Genomic DNA, 23,329 nt, shown 5'->3' with positions numbered 1-23,329 from the left:
CACACACACACACACACGCACACTGGGTGGACAGGAGGGAAGAGAAACAGAAGCCATTTTAGACCTGTTTGTTTCACAGAGTAAATGGGTTCAGAAGTTTATTAATTTGCTTTAAGAAGGTGAATCCTTGAGATATCATTAACTAAACACTACTGTCTACTCTTTAGTATTTAATCTGGAAACATAGGCGTCAGCATTTCTAATATCACGGACACCTATATTGGAAACACCACAAGAAAATATTACTACTTTTCTTTTTAAGTAAGGAAAAAACAAACATTCAAAACTTTACTTGTATAGGTGTTTTGTTACATGTATAGCCAGTCTGTCTGCCTGTGTACCCTGTGCAGGGCTGATGCTGTGGAGGCCAAGAGGACAGATTTGGAATTAGAATACCAGGCCACACTGTGGGTTCTGGAAAAGGTGCCCGGGTCCTCTGGAAGAGAGGTCAGCGTTCACTTCTGAGCCATCTCTTCAGCCTTGTTACATTTCTTACTCTTTATAATATTATAATAACTAAAATTCAGAGAAGGACAAACCTCTATGGAATAACTGTTTTCTTTTTAAAACACACCACAGTAACCTATCAATCAATTCTGCCCATAAAAATGTGTTCTGTTGTGACATAAAACAAACACCAGTACATCAAGATAAGGGCTGACAAGTTTTCTATTGAGAATGCCAAAGTGACAGTGGATCAGGGCTAACCACATGACACATGACCAGGGCTAACTTTTAAAAGTCTGTAAGTTCTTTTACTCACTCATGTGCTGTCAAGTTTAAAAGACTCACTATAACGCACAGGGGTCTAGCACCCCAACCATAGTAGCCAGTGTCTGAGAAGCTCAGTGCCACACCCCTTTCTCCCGAGGAAAACAACACCCATGAGAAAGTTGTTTCATCTGAAAACGGCAAGAAACGTTCATAGTGTGATTTACGTGTGTGATGAGAAAATTCTCAAGATCAATTTCCAAACAAGCAATTTTCTGTTTCTTGAAGTCAAAATGAACACTGTTTGCAACAAACTGCTAGAATATGGAACACAGTGTTCTGATGGCCCCTTTCCTCTCCATTTTCGGAGACAGGGTTCCTCTGTAGCCCTGGCTGTCCTGGAACTCTCACTGTGTGGATCAGGCTGGCCTCAACAGGCATGCGCTACCATGGCCCTGGTACATGAGCACATTCCAGTCCTAGTCTTCCCTTCTGTTAACTTACATGTCTTCCTAAGAGGCTGACCCCATGACTTCAGAAACTGAAGACATACTTACCACGATTTGGTCTTCAGATGCAGTGGAGACGCTACTGTCATCAAAATAGTACCATTTTCCATCATCTTTGTTTTTTGCAAAAGCAGTATCTAATGAAAGAATACAATTACTTCTTGACTGGAATTCTCACAACTCTGATCACATGCTTGAGAAATATTTACTAAGGCATGATAAACATCTATAAGAGGTTAGTGTATGGTAAGCATCTCTATGAGGGTAGAACATACTCATGTGATGGTAAGTATTTATACAAAGCTAGAACATATTCAAGTGATTTGACAAAGGCTTGGAGAATCATTTCTAGCAAATTTAAATGCCTAAGAAATACTTTTTTTTTTTTCCTAAGTTGAAACTTGTGACTTTTTTCAGAGGAAGAAAATAATATAGTTTTATGATTTTTTAAATTCACACAAAAATACCAGTGGTAGTTAGAGATACTTCCATTTATGTAGTGGTTCTGTAAGCAGGAGCAACACTGTGCACGGCACCCACATTCAGACACCACCCCCATTCTCACTGGAGAACTAGTAACCTTAGGCTTCCAGAGGCCAGTCTGCCTGAGGCAGTGGAGCTGTTACTCAGGCTGGGTCTTTACTCCTTAAGTTCCTACGACATTTTCCTTTCTGACAACCTTGCTTAGTCGCCCGAGGCTCTTGCACTAGGATTTCTCTGCCTTTATCATAGATAGAACAGGGAAAGATGACAAGTGCTACTTTTTACTCCATGCTTCGTATAAATGATGCTCTCAAACCCCATGTGCTAACAGAACGCGCTCCAACCATACTGTACACATACACCGTTAACCATCAACATTACGAGGTGCTGAGGGTCAGTGTGGCATCACAGCTTCCCTTGTATAGCCTTCAGCCATTTTCCCTCCTTCCAACCACACAGATTCACAGTAACCAGCTGTGAACATTTTCTGTCTGTGTTCCTTCTAGGATCCTACATGCAACAGCCTCATGTCTTTTGTTCTGTATCCCTTCTTAAATCTGCTCAGCTGAGTGAAGCCTAATGCATGTGCTGAGTTAGTCAGTCTGAACTCAAGAGAACTGCAGAGCAGACCACACACAGAAAAAACATTTTCAGTCTTAAAGAAAATAAGAAAACTATGAGATAGACTAAATAAAGCCAACACACAGCCCAACAGCAACTATGAAGAGCCAGTCCTACGTAAGCCGGACTGGGGTGCAGTGGGTAGCCTTTCACAGAGGTAACAATGCCCAGATGTAGGCAACAACAACAACAACAACAACAACAACAACAACAACAAGAGAAGACTGACAGTCCATAATGACATGAGATAGAAAACCTGCGGGTCAGGCCCAGATGTAGGGATGTATTCTAGTAGACTTGTTGGGATAGTTACTGTCCATATTGTTCTGGTGATTTCAGAAAGAAAAACAAAAGCAATGTAGCTTGTTTTAGGATGATAGATTTGATTTTAAAGTGAAGCAATATAAATATAAAAGACTATTTCACTTATGACTGAAATTGTTAAGAACTCTACTCAGTTAATGAAATCAAGCGGGTACTGAAAAGGACAAAACGATGACCACAGGAATGGCAGTCTGCCCAGTGCAGCGCGAGCTGTCACAGGCAGCCTCAATTACCATCGGCACGCTCGCTGCATGAAGAGGCGGCACTCTGGACAGCTCGGAGGCATTCTTAGGTAACAGACCATTAATACTGACTCGTTTTCAGTCTTACAGCAGTAGAGTTAAATGTAATTTGGAGTGGAAAGATAAATGCCATAATTGTAATAATAAAAAGCAAAAGATTAAACAGACAAGACGAAGTTATTGAGATCAACAGTACCTATTGCTTAACAAATAAATATACATGGTTTGAAAGTACTCAGGGCTGCAGAGATGGCTCAATAGTTAAGAGCACTGGCTGCTCTTCCAAAGGTCCAGAGTTCAATTCCCAGCAACCACATGGTGGCTCACAACCATGTACAATGAGATCTGGTGCTCTCTTCTGGCCTGCAGGCATACAGGAATACAGAACGCTGTGTACATAGTAAATAAATCTTAAAAAAGAAGAGACTTGCAGAAGAGCACAGCTGTAGATACCTGAAAAGGAGCGAGGCTGACGGGTAGGAGGGACGGGGAGGGACGGGACCTTAGACAGACAGCATGTGCCTTCCTGGCCTTCAGCTGAAGGGCATTAACTATTCCTATGTAGGACTGGCTTTTAAAATACAAGCTATACAGGTGATTCATCACTTAAGAGTATTGAACAATGATTATAAGCAAGATTCATTTGATATTTTATTTACTTTAAAAAGTATTGAATATGCTACAGGAAAAAGTCTATGAAAAGGTTAAAATGTAAAATGTCAACTTACAATGTCCTCCTCCCATCCCTCCATAGTGGTTGGAAACAGCAATCAAATTATAGCGGCAAGGGCCTGCATTTGGGTTAATGAGGAATTCTGACATATCCAAGTCACTGTTAAGAAGGAATCAGAGGTTAAGGCATCCTTTAAAAGTGATGAAATATTTCTCTTCTAACGCAATAAATAGTGCCTTCTGCCAATACTGACTCTCCTATATGTATTCATGCATGTGCATTAATACAACAGCATCAGCAACACACACACATACCTCATATAAGAAATTACCTAGAGATAACTTACCAAATGAATTATATGTGTACCCCTGAAATTTTAGTTTTGGGAAATCCTTGTTTAGGGGTTAATAATTCAACTCTGAATGTTATTCTGTTTTCATAATTCCACATTAATTTTCAGTGTTCCAGAGAAAAAAATTAAAATGAAAAGTTAAAATCAACTTTCTTATGAATATCCATGGAGAGAATCCCCTGCTGGTGCTTCTGTAAACCAGTATAACCTCTACACAGTGCTCCACACTCACAGACGAGGGTGGCTCCATCCAGTCACGGAAAATAGTGCTAACTGTTCACCTTTTGTGTAGTAAAAACCAACCAACCAACCAAACAAACAAAAAAACCCCAGAGACATTGGCCTCAGATTTTTGAAAATTTTATTTTTGCCCTCTGATTGTTCTCTCTTTACACATCATACCATATAAGAAGGAAATGTCAAAGATAGCATCTGATGTTGTATTTTAAGCCTTCCCTTATACTTTTGTATCATTTTAGTTTTTTCTAGAAAAGCATATTTAGGAGTGACTGATGGGTGATGATAAAATAATTATTAGGAAAACAGAGCCACCAAGCCCACAAAGTATCTTATAAATGGTACTGTAACTTAAGGTAATTCAGTACAGACTGAGTTACAATGTATCCTTAAAAAAACCAGACACACAAAAACCAAAAAATAAGTCAGGCGGTGGTGGTGCATGCCTTTAATCCCAGTACTCTGGAGGCAGAGGCAGGCAGATTTCTGAGTTCCAGGACAGCCAGGGCTACACAGAGAAACCCTGTCTCAGGGGAAAAAAAAAAAAAAAAAAGCAAAAAACCAAAAAATATACTTTTTTCCTTTGGTCCATGAAAAATCTTTTATGAAAAAATATTGTGAGATATTAATTCTAACAAATTATTAGAACTATTCAAAACTTCAAGGTTTAAACTGGTTTAATTATACTTGATGTTTCCTAATGCAGAATAAGGAAATCATCACATAAATTAGTAAAAAAGGAGGCCTGTTGTTCACTGAGTAGTTTAACTTACCTGATGGGAAAATCGACTAACGTATCTAGCTTGTCTCTCATGTAGCGACTATAGGAGAATCTCTTGAGATGCACCACAAGAACTGGAGGCAGGGACCACAGATCTAATTTCTTTGTGGCTTGCTGATGCTCTTTACAATTTGGACAATACCTATCAAGAAGAAAATCATAGCACTTGACAGGCAGAACCATGACTGCATTAATGAAAACTATGAACCAAAGTCTCCACATGGGCAGGTCTCCATCTTAGCAGTAATTATTGTCTGCCTAATGGAGGTGAACATGCAAGCAATTCCTCACTACATTAATCTCCTACATTTTCAGATGAGTTATATAAAGAAATACTCAAAGAAATGATGAAAGTGGTTTATTAGGGAAAAGACAATACAGTCAGGAGAATAAAGGTTACCACTCTGATACTTCACAAAGCTATCAGCACTCTTCTTTAGACCAGAGCTTATTATATAAAAACACCTCACTCAAATGCCAAGGCAAGTCAGCCATGGCCAGCCCGTCTCCGTTTCTTACCAGGGGTCTTCAGCACCTAGCTTCTCCTTTGTGGTGAAGAGTTCAATGCAGTCTTTTAACTTCACAAAGGGCCTTTTTGGAGGTTTGTATTCCACGCTTTCATGTTTTTCAAAATCCTAAAGAGACATATTTCTTGAGTTACGACAACAAGTGAATTGAAACTACTCTTAATCATAGGTGGACTATATCTATCAACAACGCCAGCTTTCAGAAGCATCATAGAGCTCACGCCCGCTGACCGGTGCATGCAGCAACTTCTGAGTGAACCTCTGTGTGAATAACCTCAGGGAAAACATGTTCAGAACCAACTATATCTTAAAGACTAAAAAGGTTAACTTTGTTTTCTGCTAAAATCAACCTATTTGTAGAAGCAAAGGTAGAGAGAAGAGTATCATTAACTCCTAGTCACATAAAGAGAGAGCGGAAGACGACGAGTCCTCACCTCTGCAGCATTCTCATCAAAATATCTCTTCTTCAAGTCAGGGTCCCAGTCCAAAGCGAGAAAAGATCTTTCTGAGGTGAAAAAATGTTTTTCATTAAAAATGTTGTAAGCTTTACATGTTAAACGTATCTTAATACCAACACACACACCACAGAAGAGGAACCCCACCATGTTTTCTACTTGCACGAGGTGGTCAGGGCAAGCCTAAGAGCTGCTCCCAGGCTGCTGACATACATAATCTAGGAGTAAAGTGATACAAAGCTTAAACACACAGACTTTGGTAAATACTGCCACTGTTGAAGACGTTACGGCTTTTAATGATTACTTATAGTTAAGCAAAGCTCTTTTTATTCAGGACAGGTCTACATTTCATGGTCTCTCACCTGAAAAATAATTTGCTCTGCTCAAGTTCAGTGTCCATGTCATTTCTCAGATACTCACCGTCTAGCCGAAGCTGCCTGTCATCAAATCGTATATGCCTGGTGTCATCTTTGATGTAGTTGATGTCAGTGTTGCCTAGGTTGTTGAACTGGAATGTAAACAATCGCTTCTTGTGTCCCGTGAGTTGACCTTTGCATGTTTCCTCTGTACACAATCCGTTCTCAGAATCGTTATCTCCTCCGACAGAATCTTCAGACTGGCTGTTCTCGTTCTCTGAGGGAAGCTCTTGATCCTGGCTGGACTCATCATCTGGTTCATCGGTTTCCATCTCACCTTAGTGGAAGGAAGGAGGAGGTCTTTAAATAAACCCTGGAGTACACTTCAGAGTCACCGCTACTGCTCTCCTATATCCACTCATGTGACTTAGATTAGTAAATACTGCCTAGGTCAGGAGGACTTGGAACAAGTCTTACTTGGTGACCCCTCTTCATGAATGCCATTTGGCCCATTTCCATTAATATTCTGGTCCTCACAGCAACGTAGGTGTCCATCTGTTTCCTCAGTTTCAGTAGACATCTTGACATACCGGCTACAAAAATAAATTAAAAAAAAAAAAAAATCAGGTAATAAATGAGCCTGCTAGAAAATTAGCTTTCCATTTTATTTAAGAAAGCCAGCTATTTTAACTTAAACTTAAGACCTCACACTTTAAGTAAAGCTGAGTAATAATCTATATTTGTATGGTTTTTACTTCTAGGGTTTTTTCCCCTTTACACTATAGGCTCTTTTGTTTGTTTCTGAGACAGGTCTCGTTATATATCTGAGGCTGGCTTGAACTCTATGTAGACTAGGCTGGCACTGAACCCCTACCTCTCTTAGCTCTGCCATCTCAACTCTGGAATTAAAGGAAGGCATTTGCCACCACACTAGCTGCATGGTCTGCTTTAATTACATTTGTGTGTGTGTGTGTGTGTGTGTGTGTGTACACGCACACGCATGGACATCATATGTGTGGAGATGGAGGCCCAAGGGCACCTATAGTCACTGGTTCCCCCTTCTACCACATGGGCCTCAGGGACTGAATGTGGGTGGCCGGCCTAGTGCAAGCATCCTTCTCTTCCCTACTGAGTTGTCTCTTCATCTTGGGCTTTTCCATAGTTTATATATTAAAGGGGTAGCACAGTGGATCATTTCTCAACTGAAAACAAGAACTTCATAAGCGGCGCTCACTTACCTGATGTGCATTGTTGCCAGGAAGGAACACTTATATGTGTTTGTTATCTTTATACATGGGTCATGAAATTACCATGCTTTGGTATATAGGAAATAATATATGTCAGCTATAAAGGACAAGAGAAAGGTGTCTAATGGTATTTTCCATTACCATATTCACACTAAGGTTCATAAAAAGCAGTGTGTGTGTGTGTGTGGGCACTATTTTACCATGTCACCTGTTAATACTGCTGTGATGTCTTCATCCAGCTACCATCTGAGATTTACTAGGATTTCTACTCTGAACTAATATTAGTCATCTGCCAACTAAAACTGCCTTCCCACTGGTATAAAACAGCAAAGGATTGGGTTCTTACATTTGAAATAACATCAGTAATGAATTTTATGTGACCAAGTCAATGGATTAGAATGTAATTTTATTATTTACTTTGGGCATATTAAGGTACTTTTTTTGTAGCCCAGGCTGTCCTCAAATTTGCTATGTAAAAGAAGTAGAATAAGAATCCCTGATTGTCCCAGTCAGAAGTGCTGGGATTATAGGTACGTATCCTAAGACCTGTTCATGCAGTGGGTCACACCTAAGGCTGAGATTACAGGTGTAGACCACCATGTCTCTGGTTGTAATCTGGTTTTGACCTGGTTCACGATCTGTCTGACAGAAGCTGACTAGAGGATTGTGCAACACTCTGGAGCACCTCACATGATGGCTTTCTTTAGAGATTTTATATTGCCAAGCTTATTCTGTACAACTATACTTATTTGGCACTTACCACATTCTCAAGAGTAGGAGATTATAGAGTTTATCTTCAGTGTTGTTTCGTGGTACAGCCATAAGAAAAGGCTGGCCGAACAGGGAAGAGCCAGTATGGTGAGTGTAACTTGAGTGTCTGAATTTTTCTCTTAGGCAAACAGGAATAACTACATGTTCTGTGTCTTCTGTCCTGTTGATGTTAATTTCAAACCTACAAGGGCGAGAATGACCATAAACTCTAAGTTTTGTGTTAATTCTTTAGACTCTCCCTGAACAACAGACTGAGTGGACATTATACTCACACGTAAATATCATCCCGCTCCATAATACTACTTAGGTTTTCATCCACAGCAAATATCCTGTGAAATCTATGATTGTATATGTCAGTGACTATCATCTAGAAGGAAATAAATGACTATTAAGCTGGTTTTACAATACTGAGAAACTAAAGAACAATTTACATACTTTAATATCAGAAACACCTCACCTTATCTGCAGGTACTCCCGACAAAGCAGACAGTGCTGTACAAAGATCTAGTATATTTCCAATTTTGGGCACAATAACTTTGTACTAAAAAACAAACAAACAAAAATGTGTAATGAATTTATTACCTTGGAAAAACTGAGTAGCTGAGCCTGGGCTGCTGCAGTCAGGAGGCTCAGAGCAGCTTTCTGAGCCTGAGCACCTCGGTGACAATGTCCACCAGGACAGCTTTGCTGGCTGGGCTCTTCCTTGGTTCACTGACTCACAGCCTACTGCAGCTGTTTCACCTCTGCTACCTTAAACTAACAGGTTACTTGCCCACTCTTGGGCTGTGTAGAGGTTTCCAATCTCTAGGATGGATTCTCTCTACTGTCCTGATGACATTTCACCATAACTCTACATTGTTATGCTGTCAACTTCCCTGCTACAAAACTCGGTTCTATTTTTTACTGAACTGTGGTTCCCATAGGCCCATGTTTGAATGCTCAGTCGTCAGGGAGTGACGCTATTTGAAAGGATTAGGAGGTGGGGCCTTGTTGGAGGACATGTATCACTAGGGATGGGCTTTGAAGTTTTAAAAGGCTAAGCCAGGCCCAGGAGCTCTCTCTTCCTGCTGCCTGTGGATTCAGATCTAGAACTCCTAGGTACTTGTCCTGCATCATATCTGCCTACTTGATACCATGTTCTCCACCAGGATAACAATGGACAAAATCTCAGAAACTTTAACTGAGTTGCCATGGTCATGGTGTCTCTACACAGCAATAGAACTCTCACTAAGACATGAACTTTCTCCTAGCTGTTTGTGTATGCTGAAGGAAATGTCCCACCTTCAGTGTTGGTGATCTACAAATGACAGTCTAATTCGACACTTCTCCCACTGCCCAGTGAACATTCTGTGTCGCTCACTTGTTCAACCTACAGAAACCATTTGAAATCCACTTCTTTCTTTCCCCCCTCCCCCCTTCTCTCTTTCCTCCTTTCCCTTTCCCTTTCCTTTTTCCTTTCCTTTTTACACAGACAACATAAACACATAAGTAAAATACAATAGTAGCTTTACTTTTGAAAGTGAATAGGAAAAAAATCTACAAGAATCTGACGAGAGGGTATTAGAAGACGACTCAGTGGTTAAGAGCCCTGGTCACTCCTCCTTAAGAGCCAGGAGCCACTCTTAGCACCACATGGGAGCACACAACCATCTAATATTCCAGGCCCAGGGGATCCCAAACACTCATGGTACAGAGCAATATATAGGCAAAATACCCATAACATATAAAGTAAATACACTTAAAATTCTTGATAGAAAAAAATACAGACAATAATATTACAAACATCTTAGCTGTCTTAGATGTGACAAAGAAATTTAATTAAATTTATTTTTCTATGATATCCTTTAACTTCTCATATTCTAAACAGGTGCAACTTCCAGAGTATTTAGCTTAAAAAATCTATTATCTAATACATTTTATTACTGAATAGTGCTGGAGAAACCAATAAATATTAAGATCGCCCCATGAAGAAGTAACAATACCAAATGTAAAGAAAGGAGTCATTACTTACTTGCATAGGTTTAGCAAGTGGATCCATTCTAACTAAATAAACTTCCAAGCTACGTTCTTTTTTCATAGGCAATGGAAGTGTCAAGTAACAGAAAGGGTCAAAGGTCACTGAGATCTTAGCACATTCAGGACACACTAACGTAGACTTGAAAAGGCCATGAAATATATCTACTATGATGGAATCATTTCGTTTTAAATGGTTTTCCCAGGCTTCTTCAGCAACCACCTACAGAGGAAATGAACAGTTACTAAGAGGTGCTATAAGACTGTAGCGATGAAGACACTGACACCATGACGCTCATTCATTTACCTTGTCTGGCCTCCCATCAGCATCTTTTAACTGGATATATGGTTTTTTCCTAATTCTATTCAAATCCTCATGTAATCCATCTAATAGGAAAGCTAGTAGTTCTTGGCAGTCTTGCTGTTGATATCCAGAGAACTGAGGTGCAAAACGTCCTACCTGTGTCTGTAAGACAAGCAAAATCACAAAATCAGCTAGAGACAGGATTCCTTAAAAAGCACATGGTTCTCATTTTTACCTATTTAGTATAAATTACTTCTGCGATACATTTAAACCATATGAAAGCGCGTCCCAGTAAGCCCTGTTACTGATGTGCACTTCCCTCTGGGAAGAAGCGTATACTGCCTTTTAGTTTCAGCATCGTCTTGTAACTTAATTCTTAGTGTTTTCTTCTTTATACTTCGGTGGCTTCCTGCCAGGCTAGCTAGTGCTTGAAACCATCCTCAAGCTAAGGGGTCACCTAGAGTTTGTGAGCAGGGGCAGTCATGTACTTTACTGGGAAAATACCATTAGATACATTTGGTTAAGCAGTGAGTTGTATATAGTATTGATTGTGAAGTCAGGATTAACGTGTTAACCATATATAATAAATCCTGAGTTTTCAAACAGACCCACATAATACAAAAGATGTATTCAGTAACTGATGACAATGTGACCAAGGATTGATGGATTTTGTACTTCCCTAGGAATGTGCTTCTGTATTTGTTCATTTAATTTGTGATACCTTTATGGAAAATAACTTGGGAAGAATCAAAACTGGTGTTCTGCCTGAACTGTCTTTGCAGCATTTGCATACAGTATCCACTTGAAGTGGAGTTACAGACTGTAGGTAGGTAGCTACCATACAAGTGACGGGAACTGAACCCTGGTCCCCTGGAAAAGTGGCCAGTGTTCTTAACTGCACAGCCATCTCTTTAGCTCTGATTCATTTTTAGGAACAGCTAGATGATTAACAAAATATTTCTTAGCAGATGTTCTAGGAATGCCACTTATCTGTAAAGACTGTAGCTTATAATAACTTCTTACTAAGGGTAAGATCTAAGTAACTACATCATACATACAAACACCCAAGTATAAAAACCAGATTAAAAATACAATCAGTGACTAATTGACAGTTGTTTTGTAAATTAGTTTCATTCTGATTTTGTTTTTTTACAGTCTACAATGACCACAAGGATAAACAAGATTACTTAAACTTAATGGCATGTCCAAATGAAGTTCTTTATGACATAAAGACATTCATGTAGTGTTTTCAGAGACAGTCTAAACCATTCTGAACCACATCAGTGTAACTATGTGTATATGAGTATGTGTGCCCACATGAATGCAAATGCCCATGCAGGTCAGAAGGGGGCGCCAGCATGAGTTACAGAGGCATTTCTGAGCCACCTCATGTTGATCCTCTGGGAGTGCAGCAATTGCTCTTAACTCTAAGCCATTCCTCTCCAGCCCATTTCTAGATATTAAGAAAACAAAATCCAAATAAAAACCCCTAATCAGGAGAAATATAAATGGTTCCTTGTGCTGAGTAACAGTTAACAGTTAGCAAGGCTTTCAGGTCACTCACTTCCCAAACTTTCAATCAGTTACTACTAACAAACAAAGCCACCAATCAATACTTGTTGCTGCAAATTCTGCTGCATGCCACATCTGTGTCTTTGGGAGGCCAGGAGACACTGCGATGGGACTCTCACCCCTCAACTGAGGAGTTTGTTGTTGTGTTGATCCTCTGGAGACAAAAGCACACTAGCTGAGAATAAGTTTACCACACTAACCTTAAATGCTCTTGGAGTGACGTAGCTAAACTTTCCAGACCACATCTGCTTGATGAGTTCAGCGTATGATTTAGCTATTTCACCTCTCATTCCTAAGGGATTGTCAAAATTCAGCTCTTCTTGGTACTTATCATTGAGGAAATATTCAGTAAGTGGAGGTGTGTTGCTCAAACACTGAAAGGAACAAAAAAATATTTTGAAGTAAAAGAATCCACATGCATACTTAAAATGTTAAAGTGAAGAGAGAAGCAAGTCAATTTACACAGAGCAGTATAAACGGTTCCTGTGCGGAGTAATAGTTAACACTCCAGCGAGGCTTTTTATCACTCACTTCCCAAACTTTCAGTCACTACAACAAACAAACCACCAAGACTTGTTGCTGCAAAATCTGCATAATTTTAATCACAACAGACTACCTGCTAACTGGGTGAGAAGCTCAGGGATCCTTTCTTCTTTACTTGATTGGTAGAAACTATGGACTGTCTAAGCATCCCAGGCACTGTAAAGTAGCCTGGGTAGGTAAAAACCAAGATGGCGTGGAAGCAAAAAAAAAAAATCAACTTAAAAGTGGTACAGATGGTTTGTGGTATCCATAGACTCAAATCAATTGCAGATAGGAAAACATTTGGAAAAAAAATTATCCATACTGAACAAAATGTTTTTTGGTCATTCTACTTTAGTCAGTACAGTATAGAGGTATAAGCAGCCTAGAGATGATTTATGTGGTGGCACAAACCACTTACCACACAGCGCTTGTGCAGCTCGGGGATGCCATCACACGACTGCACTCACTACTCCTGCAGCCAGGGCCTTACCATAAAGGTGCAATTTTTAAACCTGTCATCCAGCCGGTAGTGGTGATTAGAAAGGGTAACACTGACTAGGAAAGCCTACCGAAAACCAACTTTAGGCAAACTCTGGATATGTTCTTTGAAAACTCTTAATACAATAACAAATTAATTTTCGTTTATGAAAAACTGCAAAGTTTTGATCTAATTCTTTATTTTGAATACATTCCTAATAAAAAATTTGAAAGATGGTAGAAATATATTTTTCACAATATTTTTTCCAAAATTATAATATTCTAAAATTATGTGGAGTAATGTTAACTTGATGATGCCTTATGATTTCCCCCAGAGGGAACACCATACTGCTTTATTAATGATGTTTCCAATATGCAATGTCTCACATACATACATACTCAGGGAAGCCACATAAATATCCATTCACATATTTTTATGTAGGAATGTCTTAGAGACAGTGACAAAGTTAAAGATCCATTTTGTTGAGTCTCAATTGATACTCATGGAAATCAAAGTTTTGGAGAGCTGGTATGCCACCACATTGCATTAAGTTAAATAGGCTTCATAGCTATGAAAAGTTCAGCTTGCTGGGCGTTCATCCAGGTAATTTAAATTATAACTGTATTAGGTAGTCTGGCCAAAACAAACATATTTTACTTTTATTTACTTCTTTCAAGTATATTATGTTACTCATTTTTTGGTTGATTATTTATTTACAAAAGTATGTTTACTGACTAGTTCTAGTATCTATACAGTTTAAATGTTGTCTAAATTGAGGTCCACCCCATCCCTCAGGATGAACTGGAACTTCCTTGTACCACAAAATGTACTGTTCTGACTCTCCAATGCCCGCCCGAGGTGCCCTGAGTTGCCAGAGAGGAACCAGTCACTCTGAGTTCCCAACCTCTGACCGTCCTTTTGATTCTGAGACAAGATTTTGAGTTGCCAAGGCTGGCCTTGAGCTCACTCTATCACAAACAGTTCTTCCATGAACTTTTACTTTTGTTTCCTCAGCCCCCAGAGCAGCTAGCATCACAGGGCCTTGGCACTAGCTCTCCCTGACACTCTATGACTCAGGTTCTGTACATCTTCTAAGTCGTTTACATTTGCTTCCAGTATAGACTCTGTCTTTGTATTAAAAGTGACACACCCGATGGCGGAGAGATAACGGACCTGGTAATTAAGGGAAAGGTACTTCCTATGTTTCTTCCCAGGTCCTTTATGTTCCATTTCAGGCTTCATTTTCCCCTTTGTATTCCACTTCACTTTCATTACAAACCCAGCACTAGAGGAGGACAGGCCACAGGGACACACCACAGCACACATGCCATTACTGAGCACAGCTATCCTGATCTGCCACGAGCAGGACCAACAGTAAGTAGACGTTGGACAAAGAGGCCAGTCACAGTAGTACCTAACAGTTAGCACTTAGTTTGCAAACCCTCATTTTGTGATCTGGTCAGGGTTATTAATGCAGCATCCCACTAAAGTCTATTACTACACATATACAAACAACCAAATGTATGGCTTTACAAATAGCTAAAAAAAAAAAAATTACAAGTGTTAGTAACATGAATAAATTCTGAACTTTATTTTTGCTTTATTATTCATGTGTAAGACCTTCCAAATATAACTGAAGAAAAATTAACTATTTGTAACCAGTGATCTTTTAAATATACATGTTTATCAACAACCTTCTGCCAGGATTTACTAATGCCTTTATTATCTCAGCCTTTATTTTCCTCTCAATCTTAGCACATAATACTCAACTGATTTTTGTCCAATGAAATCTTTGCACATGTGGTAAATATATATTTGCTTATTACAAATGGTATCAAAAGTACCTCCACAGCCCAGGAGGAAGCAAAAGGACAGTGTGCACTGGAAACTCTCCAGTCTATTTCTTTCTTTTCTGTGGCTTTATAGCGAGACTCTGGATTTTCTAGACTAGCATTTATTTTCACAGGGACATATGCCAGTTTGAACTCATTATAATTCAGTACTTCCAAATTAAATAATGAAATACAAATACTTTTAACAAGTAGAGCCTGCATTACCCATGGAGACGCCCTAACCAATACCTGAATTACACATTCTACTTGCTGAATACAATGTGTTAAAAAACTTTCAAGTTGGGGTTTTCAGATTATTTGTGAGAGCATATGCATATAGAAACCCAATAGCTATTGTTTAACTAATACAAATCACAATAACTTAATAACTAAAGTGATATTAGAAAATTATTTGAATCTTGAAATACTGGTACATCAGAAGTTATGTTCTTAAAACACGTAAGGACTAGTTACTACAACTGTCATACAAACTTCAAGATACAGCTCAAGTAAAGGCCAAGCATCCAAGTGTCCCCATATTGTAGGAGCTGTTCTATCCACATTCAACAGCAGCATTCTGGGAGAAAAGAAGAAACCAGGATTTTAAATTCTGGTTGTGTTGCTGTTTGATCTGAAATTATTACACACAACCCATCATTTCAAGTTTTTATATGAGCCTATCTTAAAATCCTAAAAGTCTGTGATGACTGAAACATCTGCTTAGACTGCTGCTATCAAACATGGTGCTTTAAAGAACAAGTCCCCCCTTAAATATACATATGTGCACATTTCTTCACATTTAAACAGGAAATTATCCTTTCAGCCACAAAGATCTTTGGTTGATAGAATATGGACTAAAAGTTTAATGTTAAAACTCTCCCGGCAGTCTAACTGCTTCTGTGATGTAAAACTGAACAAGACAGCTCTGGCTGTATAAGGTACACAGCAGTGGTCAGCAACACCAGACCACACTGCTGGATGAACAAGCAAAGGTAGAAACGGAATTAGTTCATTGACTGCTTTGGAAATTTCTGCCATGACACCTGTCTCTGTTCATTTATTGAAATTCAACTATCTGACACCATCACACATCAAAATCAAGAAAATCAGAACTCCTAATTATCTGTAATAAAATGGGGCCCAAATATGAGGAATCATATTGCTATTAAGACATACGTGTCTATGGCTTTTGGGGTATGGTCCTATTATATAGCCAAGGCTGACTATGAAATCCTGACCTTCCGCCGTAAGCTTTCCTACTGCTGGGACTAAAATACAGAGACCTTAAGTCAAGTTTTGTTTTAATTATAATTGGGCTTAAAAGAGTTTGCTCCTCAAATGGAAATGTTTGAATATTATATTAAAAAGGAAGTAATATCATTCTTGAAAATGTCACAATGAAGCTACTGTCAAGAACAAAACATCAATACTAATTAAAAAAATAAAGCAATAACTAGATATGAGATTCTTAATAGTATCTTCAACTGTTAATATAAAAGAAGAAAAAAGTAAGCAACTTACATTAATAAATAGTAGTGTACTTGGCAACTAGGCTAAATACTTCCATATTTAAATATTCAAACATGATCACTATGCAAGCTAATAGTGTACACAATTGTCAAGGACAACAGACATTTAAGTGTGAACAACCTAACTTGTCCATGGTGTCTATACGGTCATGTGCATTTCCAATGTCATTCTCGTTACAGAATGACAAGAAGGGGCTGATGAACAAGCACTACAGAAAGCCACTGATTCAGGTGATATGGAAGGAGAGGTGACGAGCCACAGTCATGAGAGCATGCACAAGACTAGGCCAGCAAAGGCCAGACCAAACTCCAGCACAAAGAAAGGAGGTAGCGTGGAGTCCCACCCCTGGCCAAGGAGCTAGTGACAAGTGACAATTACAGGAAATGGAGCGTAGTCCCTGATAACCCTGATAAGCTGACAGGCCACATGTCCAGAAATAAAAGGGCAACACAAATCAGATTTGATGAATTTAAAAAACAATCAAAAACCAAATGACACAGTTAGGTGGACATGGGAACAGTAAGGCAGCAGGGTGACCATGAGCAAAACATTGCAGAATTCCCAATGAACTAATTAAAAATATACATTGAGGATATAAGCAAATCAATGAGAAGTGACTGCTCAATGTGTTTCTTGAAGGGTTGTGTGTACTTGTATATTTTATACTGGTCACTGGAGATTAGTGTTGTTACTGACTTTGAATTAGTAGTCTGAATTCATATGTCTACTCCTGAGTTTCATGTGCATGTCCTCCTTCCTTAGAGAAATCCATGGGTCCTCTGCACTCAGTGTCCCCCCTTTCTCAGTAGATTGGGGGAACTAATGCTCCCTCTTCTGGGGACCTGTCCTCCAAACTCACTCACAGAGTCAGCGTGTTATCACCCCTCTGCCTCAGCATCTGCCAATGGCGGCCTGACAGCCCAAACCAGTGTTATCCAAGTGATAACGGAGAAGGGAGAGACACAAACAGACCCAGGAGAGACTCAAGACACTGGTACAGGAAAGGACTCAAAAGAACCCTTAAATTGCTCCAAATTATTGGTTATAATTCTTATCCAGCAATTATGAAGGTTCAAAAATTCCTCTTAATATCTAAAGAGATCCCACGCACACTTCTTAATGCAGGAAAACAACACCTATCAGCGTCCCAAAGTCGGCCGAGCTTACATCTATACGAGCTAAAACTGCTGCTCTAAATCTGTAAGCAGAAACCAAGATAAAATTCTACAGCGATTCCTAAACACCCAATGTCTTATTTCCTGGGCATTCTGCTATGTGCTTCAATGTAACAGATCTTTACCTACTACAACTCCAAGAACTACATTATAAACAAATACAGAAAGCTTCAAGTATTTCAGAAAGAATTACCTATGAAAAACAACCCAGTTTTAAGTGTCCTTAGCACAACATGCTAGAACTGGGATACCATGTGAAATGTTTGGTTACTTATAAAGGTAGAAGGGATTGTACCTAACTTTCATTTATATACATATAATTTTTCATAATTCACAGTTTTTAAAAGACATTATTTTATTAAGTATGCTTTGGTCAGTGTGATACCTTGTGAATTCTGATAAAATTTTTAGTTAATGGATGTTGAGTCTTAATTATCATCTTCTATTTAGTTTTTTGTTTGCTTTTTTCAAACTGAAGAACTCAGTCTTACTATACAAGCCAAACCAAGTTTGAAATCAACAAATGAATAATTAATAGACATCCCATAAGTAGTAATGAACCTGGAATTGCCCCAGTACCTGGAAAACAGTCAAAGAAATCCCCTTCAAAAAGAGAAAGTTGTCTTTTGTAATGCTGAGTGTGACCCTCGCCCTCTCTTGTGCTCCAGTACCCGACTGAGGCTCATGTGCTCATGTGTGCTCACTACTTTAGAAAACCGGTAACTAGAACAGGAAAGAAAACACACTTCAGTTTTCATTACCCACAGCTTTGAGTTCTGTAACTCATTCCGTAACTGACCAAAATGGATGCCACTCAACCCTTTTTAAAGAACAGCAATGCCTTCAAACTAAAAATAAAATCCCAACCCAAAGTAAGAGGCTTGCTTTTAGTTTCTGATGATTTTAAAAATAAAACCTGAAGTTATCCATGTTTACAATCATTTCAGAATATTCTCAAGTAACTTTTTTTTATTTTAACTTAGGTGAGTGAAGAATCTTTACTTTTTTTCCCAATCAGTTGTTGTCCTGTCTGTTAAGACAACCGTATGAGCTCTGTGAATAATACTGTGTGATCAACAGCACGCTATGATTAGCAAGACAGCTGCTCTAGCTCTGCATCCAGTGGGCACTGGTCAGTCTAACATAAGCGACCATTCATGTGACGAGTACATATGCAGGGCTTTGTCAACTAGACTCAAAAACAAAAAAAAACAAAAACAAAAAACAAAACAAAAGCTATTTAACAGACACTTATTTTTGTAAAATTTCTTCTAAGAAAGTAAGATCTCAACACCCTTGAAAAGAATTAGAAGGATCTTCACAAACTTGGAGAGACAAATAAAATTAAGGCTCTTTTTAGCTTTACATTTCTATTTTCCAAGCCTTTTGTTTTTTAAGCTTAGGTAAATAAAAGTAGATATCCTTTTCTTCCTTTATTTTTTGCTATAACTTCCCCTTCCTTCCCGGTAGTGAGTATAGTGAGAAGTAGCTCTATTACAATGCTGGGATCTTGCATAAACACCCCTTGCACCTGCCTTCCCTTCCCATCCTCTCTCTCAGTCTCAGATGGGATGTGGCTAGGTGATTCGGGCTGGCCTTAATGTCACTGTCTTTCTGCTTGAGCCTCCCAGGCACCCGCAGCAGTCTGAGCTACATCTAGCTGAGTAGATATGTATTCAAGGGAAGGCTCTGGCAAAGATGCTGTTTTCGCCCTACCACTGTTAGTGCAACCCGGAGGCGTATGACACCAATCTCATCGTCACTCCTTCTTTATGACGTCTCTTTATATTGTACGAAATCCAGTAAAGAATTATTATCAAAGTTCTGGGATTATGACATACACTTTTTTTGGGTAGCAAAGAAATATTAGTTTCTTTCCTTCTGAGAAAAGATAATCCTAAATTTGCAAGAAAAGATTACTTATAGTAAGTTTATCCTTTACTTACGGATGCCATTGTTTTAAAAAGCTAACACGATTCTCATATTGAAGAGGCAAGCGACTGGAGATAAACTCCAGCCCTGCCAGGGCTAGGAGGCGACTATAGACTCTAGGTATGGCATGCTTCAGTGAGGTTTTAACAGTTCTACAGCAAGTAGCTAATTAAAAATATCTTTTACAAATGAACTACTCATGAGTGAATTATGTTTACAATTTTATGGAAAACAAGTCAAAACCACATGGTTAGAATAATTTTAAGAAATAGTATATAAGCTCTACTTATTTTCATAGCTTGCCTAGTTTAATTTGAATGCTAAATGAACTATCTCTTAACTCTTTTGAAGGAGTAAACTAATGAATGAAAAAAAGTACATTCAATTTATTATACTCTTTAAGAGAAACAATGAAGTCATGTGCTTCTCTGTATTGATTTATTACAGCAGGTCCACACTGCAATAAACAAAAGCTGAAGCATCACAAGACAGTTTGAAATATGAGGCATCAAATTATTTTTATAAAAAAGAAAACAAAAAACCCTTTAAGCAATCATTCTAAAAGTATTATAGAAAACCAGTATTTCAAGAGAACTGTGGTGACAGGAGTACAATTCTGGAGGGTTCCGTTCACAGCATTCACTGCACTACCAAGAGGGCTCGCCCTGCAATGCAGTGCTGGCCCGGCCTGTCACGCTGGAACCAACAAGGAGGTCTGAGCCATTTGCCATCATAGTGCTCACACTCGCTGGGAGCAAGCTGTAAGGCTGACACAATATTTCTTGTTTGTAGCACTTCCATTTTTCAGTGGCAAAAACTTAACTATTGTATGTTATAGCTCTATTTAAATTATTGTGCACTTAAGCAGTTTGACAGCTAATGCTGCTAATCAGGTACAAATCAAGTACACTTCTGGGAAATGATTTTTTTCTACTGCCGTATTTCTTAAATCAATTTTGTGGAGAGATCAATCAAAAGAAAACAAAACAACTTACAAACCATCAAAGACTGGCACTTTTGTGAAGCAAAATGAAAAAAATTAAACATACCATTCAGAAACCAAGTCTGATTATTATAGAGTGTAAAATGACTCCATCAAATTGAGACAGAAAACTTGGAACACTTTCAATTTCTAAACCTTTTTTTCTTTTTTTTTGGTTTTTCGAGGCAGGGTTTCTCTGTACAGCCCTGGCTGTCCTGGAACTCACTCTGTAGACCAGGCTGGCCTCGAACTCAGAAGTCCGCCTGCCTCTGCCTCCCGAGTGCTGGGATTAAAGGCGTGCGCCACCACACCTGGCTCCTAAACCTTTTTCATCATTGACTAGTCCAGTGATATTAAAGACAAATCATAAACTGCGAGAACCACTGTTCTGGCATTATTATTATTATTATTATTATTATTATTATCTTGTATCATACTAAATACTGAAGATATGAAAGAAAATGAAGGACAGCCTGTGCTGTTACAATGACCACTGTAGCTCACTCTTAGAAAGTAACTGAAGGAACTGGAAAATGCTGACAGTGTACGCAAAGAATAACAGAAAGTCCTTTATATGGATCTGCCTTGAGAGAGCTGGTTACAATGTAAATTTTATCCTTTAGGTGACCTAAAAAAATTTAAGCATACCATAATCCTATTTACTTCTTCAAACTGAATTTGGAAGCAGTATAGTGAATGGCCTGAATGATGATGATAAGAGAGATGATTGGCAGATAGATATATTTTGATTGTTCACACCAGAAAAAGCAGCAAAGTACTGAAATAATACATATTCAGAAGAAAGGACCAATGTGCTATGCAAGATGTAGTCAACAGGACTTGGAATGCTGAGTTTTGGGTTTTGACCTGGGTTACTGAGTAAATGGTTGTATCTATCAAGAAGTATAAGGAAGCAAGGAGGACTTCCAGTGTGGTTGTATACTGATAATCACAGCACATGGCGGCGGCGGCGGGGGGGGGGGGGGGAAGGCAGGAGCACTGCTATGAATTCAGTGTCATCTTGTCTATGCAGACAGTCCCAGTACAGTGACAGACAGGGACCCACAGTCACCAACCAGTCCAGATCAGGATCAGCTTTGGCAGACATGTGAAGTCTCAGTCACTTGTAAGCTCTCTTGGCACAAACACGCACTTTACATTGTATGTTAAAGTTGAAAATGATAGATCTGGGATATGTCAGTACATAAATAGACATCTCTGAGAATGTACCGAATGGCATTAGCTGGCAGATAGCCCACAGCATGTCGAACACATCTTTAAGCTCCTTATCTTTACAGATGAAGAAACTACCAAGTTTCTTTATTCAAGGTGATACAGGTAAGTGGAAGAGCTCCAGTAATTAGGCAGTATGGTTGACATCTATGCACTGGCCCAGCATGCTGCTTAGCTAACTGAAACAGCAATGAGAAAACAGGAGGAAGGGCAGACTACTCCTTTCAAGGAGATGGGTCATCCTACCCACATGCTCCATTTAGAAAACAAGAGAAAACTTTACATGAGCAGAAACCAACAGAGAGGAGATGAAGCTAAAATGCAGGGGATGCAAACAGAGTCTGCCAAAGCACGGCGATTCCAGGAAGGTGGTGGGATAATCATGGCAACTGATGTGTTACTATTTTTAGTGTCCAGTGATAGTACTGTAAGTGTAAAAAGCTGGAATTACATTTCATTTCTCTCAGAAGACTTTTCCTATAAAGTAATAATGTTTTTTGTTTTGGCTTGGTTTTTTGGAAAAAAAAACTGAAATAATATTTATAAAAACTCTATGCAATTTATTCTTAGCCCTTATATCAATGTCAGTATAAGTGAGGCAGTCCAATCTAGTATACACAAAATGTGGCATATAACCTAAGCACTATAAATAAGCACTGTAAGTACTCTAAAAATTTTATGCTACTTTTTTTTTTTAAAAGAGCATTCTAACATGTAAAAAGTATCACTAGTATGGAGGGGTTCAAATGTGCACTTATTAAGTGTAACAAAGTATCATTAATATGGAAGGTTCTAACCCAATTATTAAGTGTAACAAAGTATCATTAGCATGGAGGTGTTCTAATACATGTATTAAGTATGAGTGGGATGCTTTTGCTGTGGTGAAGTAGAATTCTGTCACAGAGATTTCTATGGAGAAAGAAATGGAAGTAAGACATGAAATATAACATATAGTCTGTAAGTCTGGTAATTTTCTGCTATAGTATCATAGTATGGATAACCTGAATCAAGATGTACTGTCCTCTACCAAGTAAAATGAAAATTAATTCAAAAGGCAACATCTGCTGAAGTGTGCTGGAACATGTGCCTAAAAAGTGCATGGCAGTAATAAAGTAAAAAAACAATAAAATGCCCACTTCTTGGTTGACACTTATTTTCTGATGGCTGTTTCTTCTTCTTTGTCAAAACATTATGCACATTATATATTCTAATATATCTTAGGTATTCATAAGACCATGAACTCCTAGAGACAGGCAGTGTCTTTTTGAATTCTGTATTAGTAATGTCTGGAATAGATACTCAATGAATATTTTTTTGAACAGATAAATAACAAAAACATTAGTTTTTCTTAGTTGCTTCAGCCTCAGTTGAACTTTGCTCATTTTTTTCTAGATTCATTTAGTCAATTTGTTTCATGTACCATATAACTAAATTCTGGGGGAAAAACTTCAAGTGAACAAATGA

The 23,329-nt window shown here is 38.6% G+C and overlaps 1 protein-coding gene across 2 annotated transcripts in view; it reads right to left on the bottom strand.

The window, feature by feature from the left end:
• The window catches only part of Usp15 (ubiquitin specific peptidase 15), an 86,654-nt gene that overhangs the window by 5,080 nt on the left and 58,245 nt on the right, over nt 1-23,329 (bottom strand). For both annotated transcript variants that reach the window (XM_021205687.2, XM_021205686.2), the window contains 13 exons: nt 12,379-12,552; nt 10,610-10,768; nt 10,301-10,525; nt 8,747-8,830; nt 8,562-8,656; nt 8,279-8,470; nt 6,749-6,864; nt 6,336-6,608; nt 5,895-5,965; nt 5,453-5,568; nt 4,926-5,075; nt 3,619-3,722; nt 1,269-1,357 (listed from right to left, as the gene is read on the bottom strand). In XM_021205687.2, coding sequence (XP_021061346.1) covers nt 1,269-1,357; nt 3,619-3,722; nt 4,926-5,075; nt 5,453-5,568; nt 5,895-5,965; nt 6,336-6,608; nt 6,749-6,864; nt 8,279-8,470; nt 8,562-8,656; nt 8,747-8,830; nt 10,301-10,525; nt 10,610-10,768; nt 12,379-12,552 — 1,848 coding nt within the window. The remainder of the gene's footprint in view (nt 1-1,268; nt 1,358-3,618; nt 3,723-4,925; nt 5,076-5,452; nt 5,569-5,894; nt 5,966-6,335; nt 6,609-6,748; nt 6,865-8,278; nt 8,471-8,561; nt 8,657-8,746; nt 8,831-10,300; nt 10,526-10,609; nt 10,769-12,378; nt 12,553-23,329) is intronic.

Source organism: Mus pahari, chromosome 9 (assembly GCF_900095145.1).
Source record: "Mus pahari chromosome 9, PAHARI_EIJ_v1.1, whole genome shotgun sequence".
NCBI classification, from domain to species: Eukaryota; Metazoa; Chordata; class Mammalia; order Rodentia; family Muridae; genus Mus; species Mus pahari.
The sequence above is the reverse complement of the archived record's forward strand: the minus strand, read 5'-3'. Positions and strand labels throughout refer to the sequence as shown.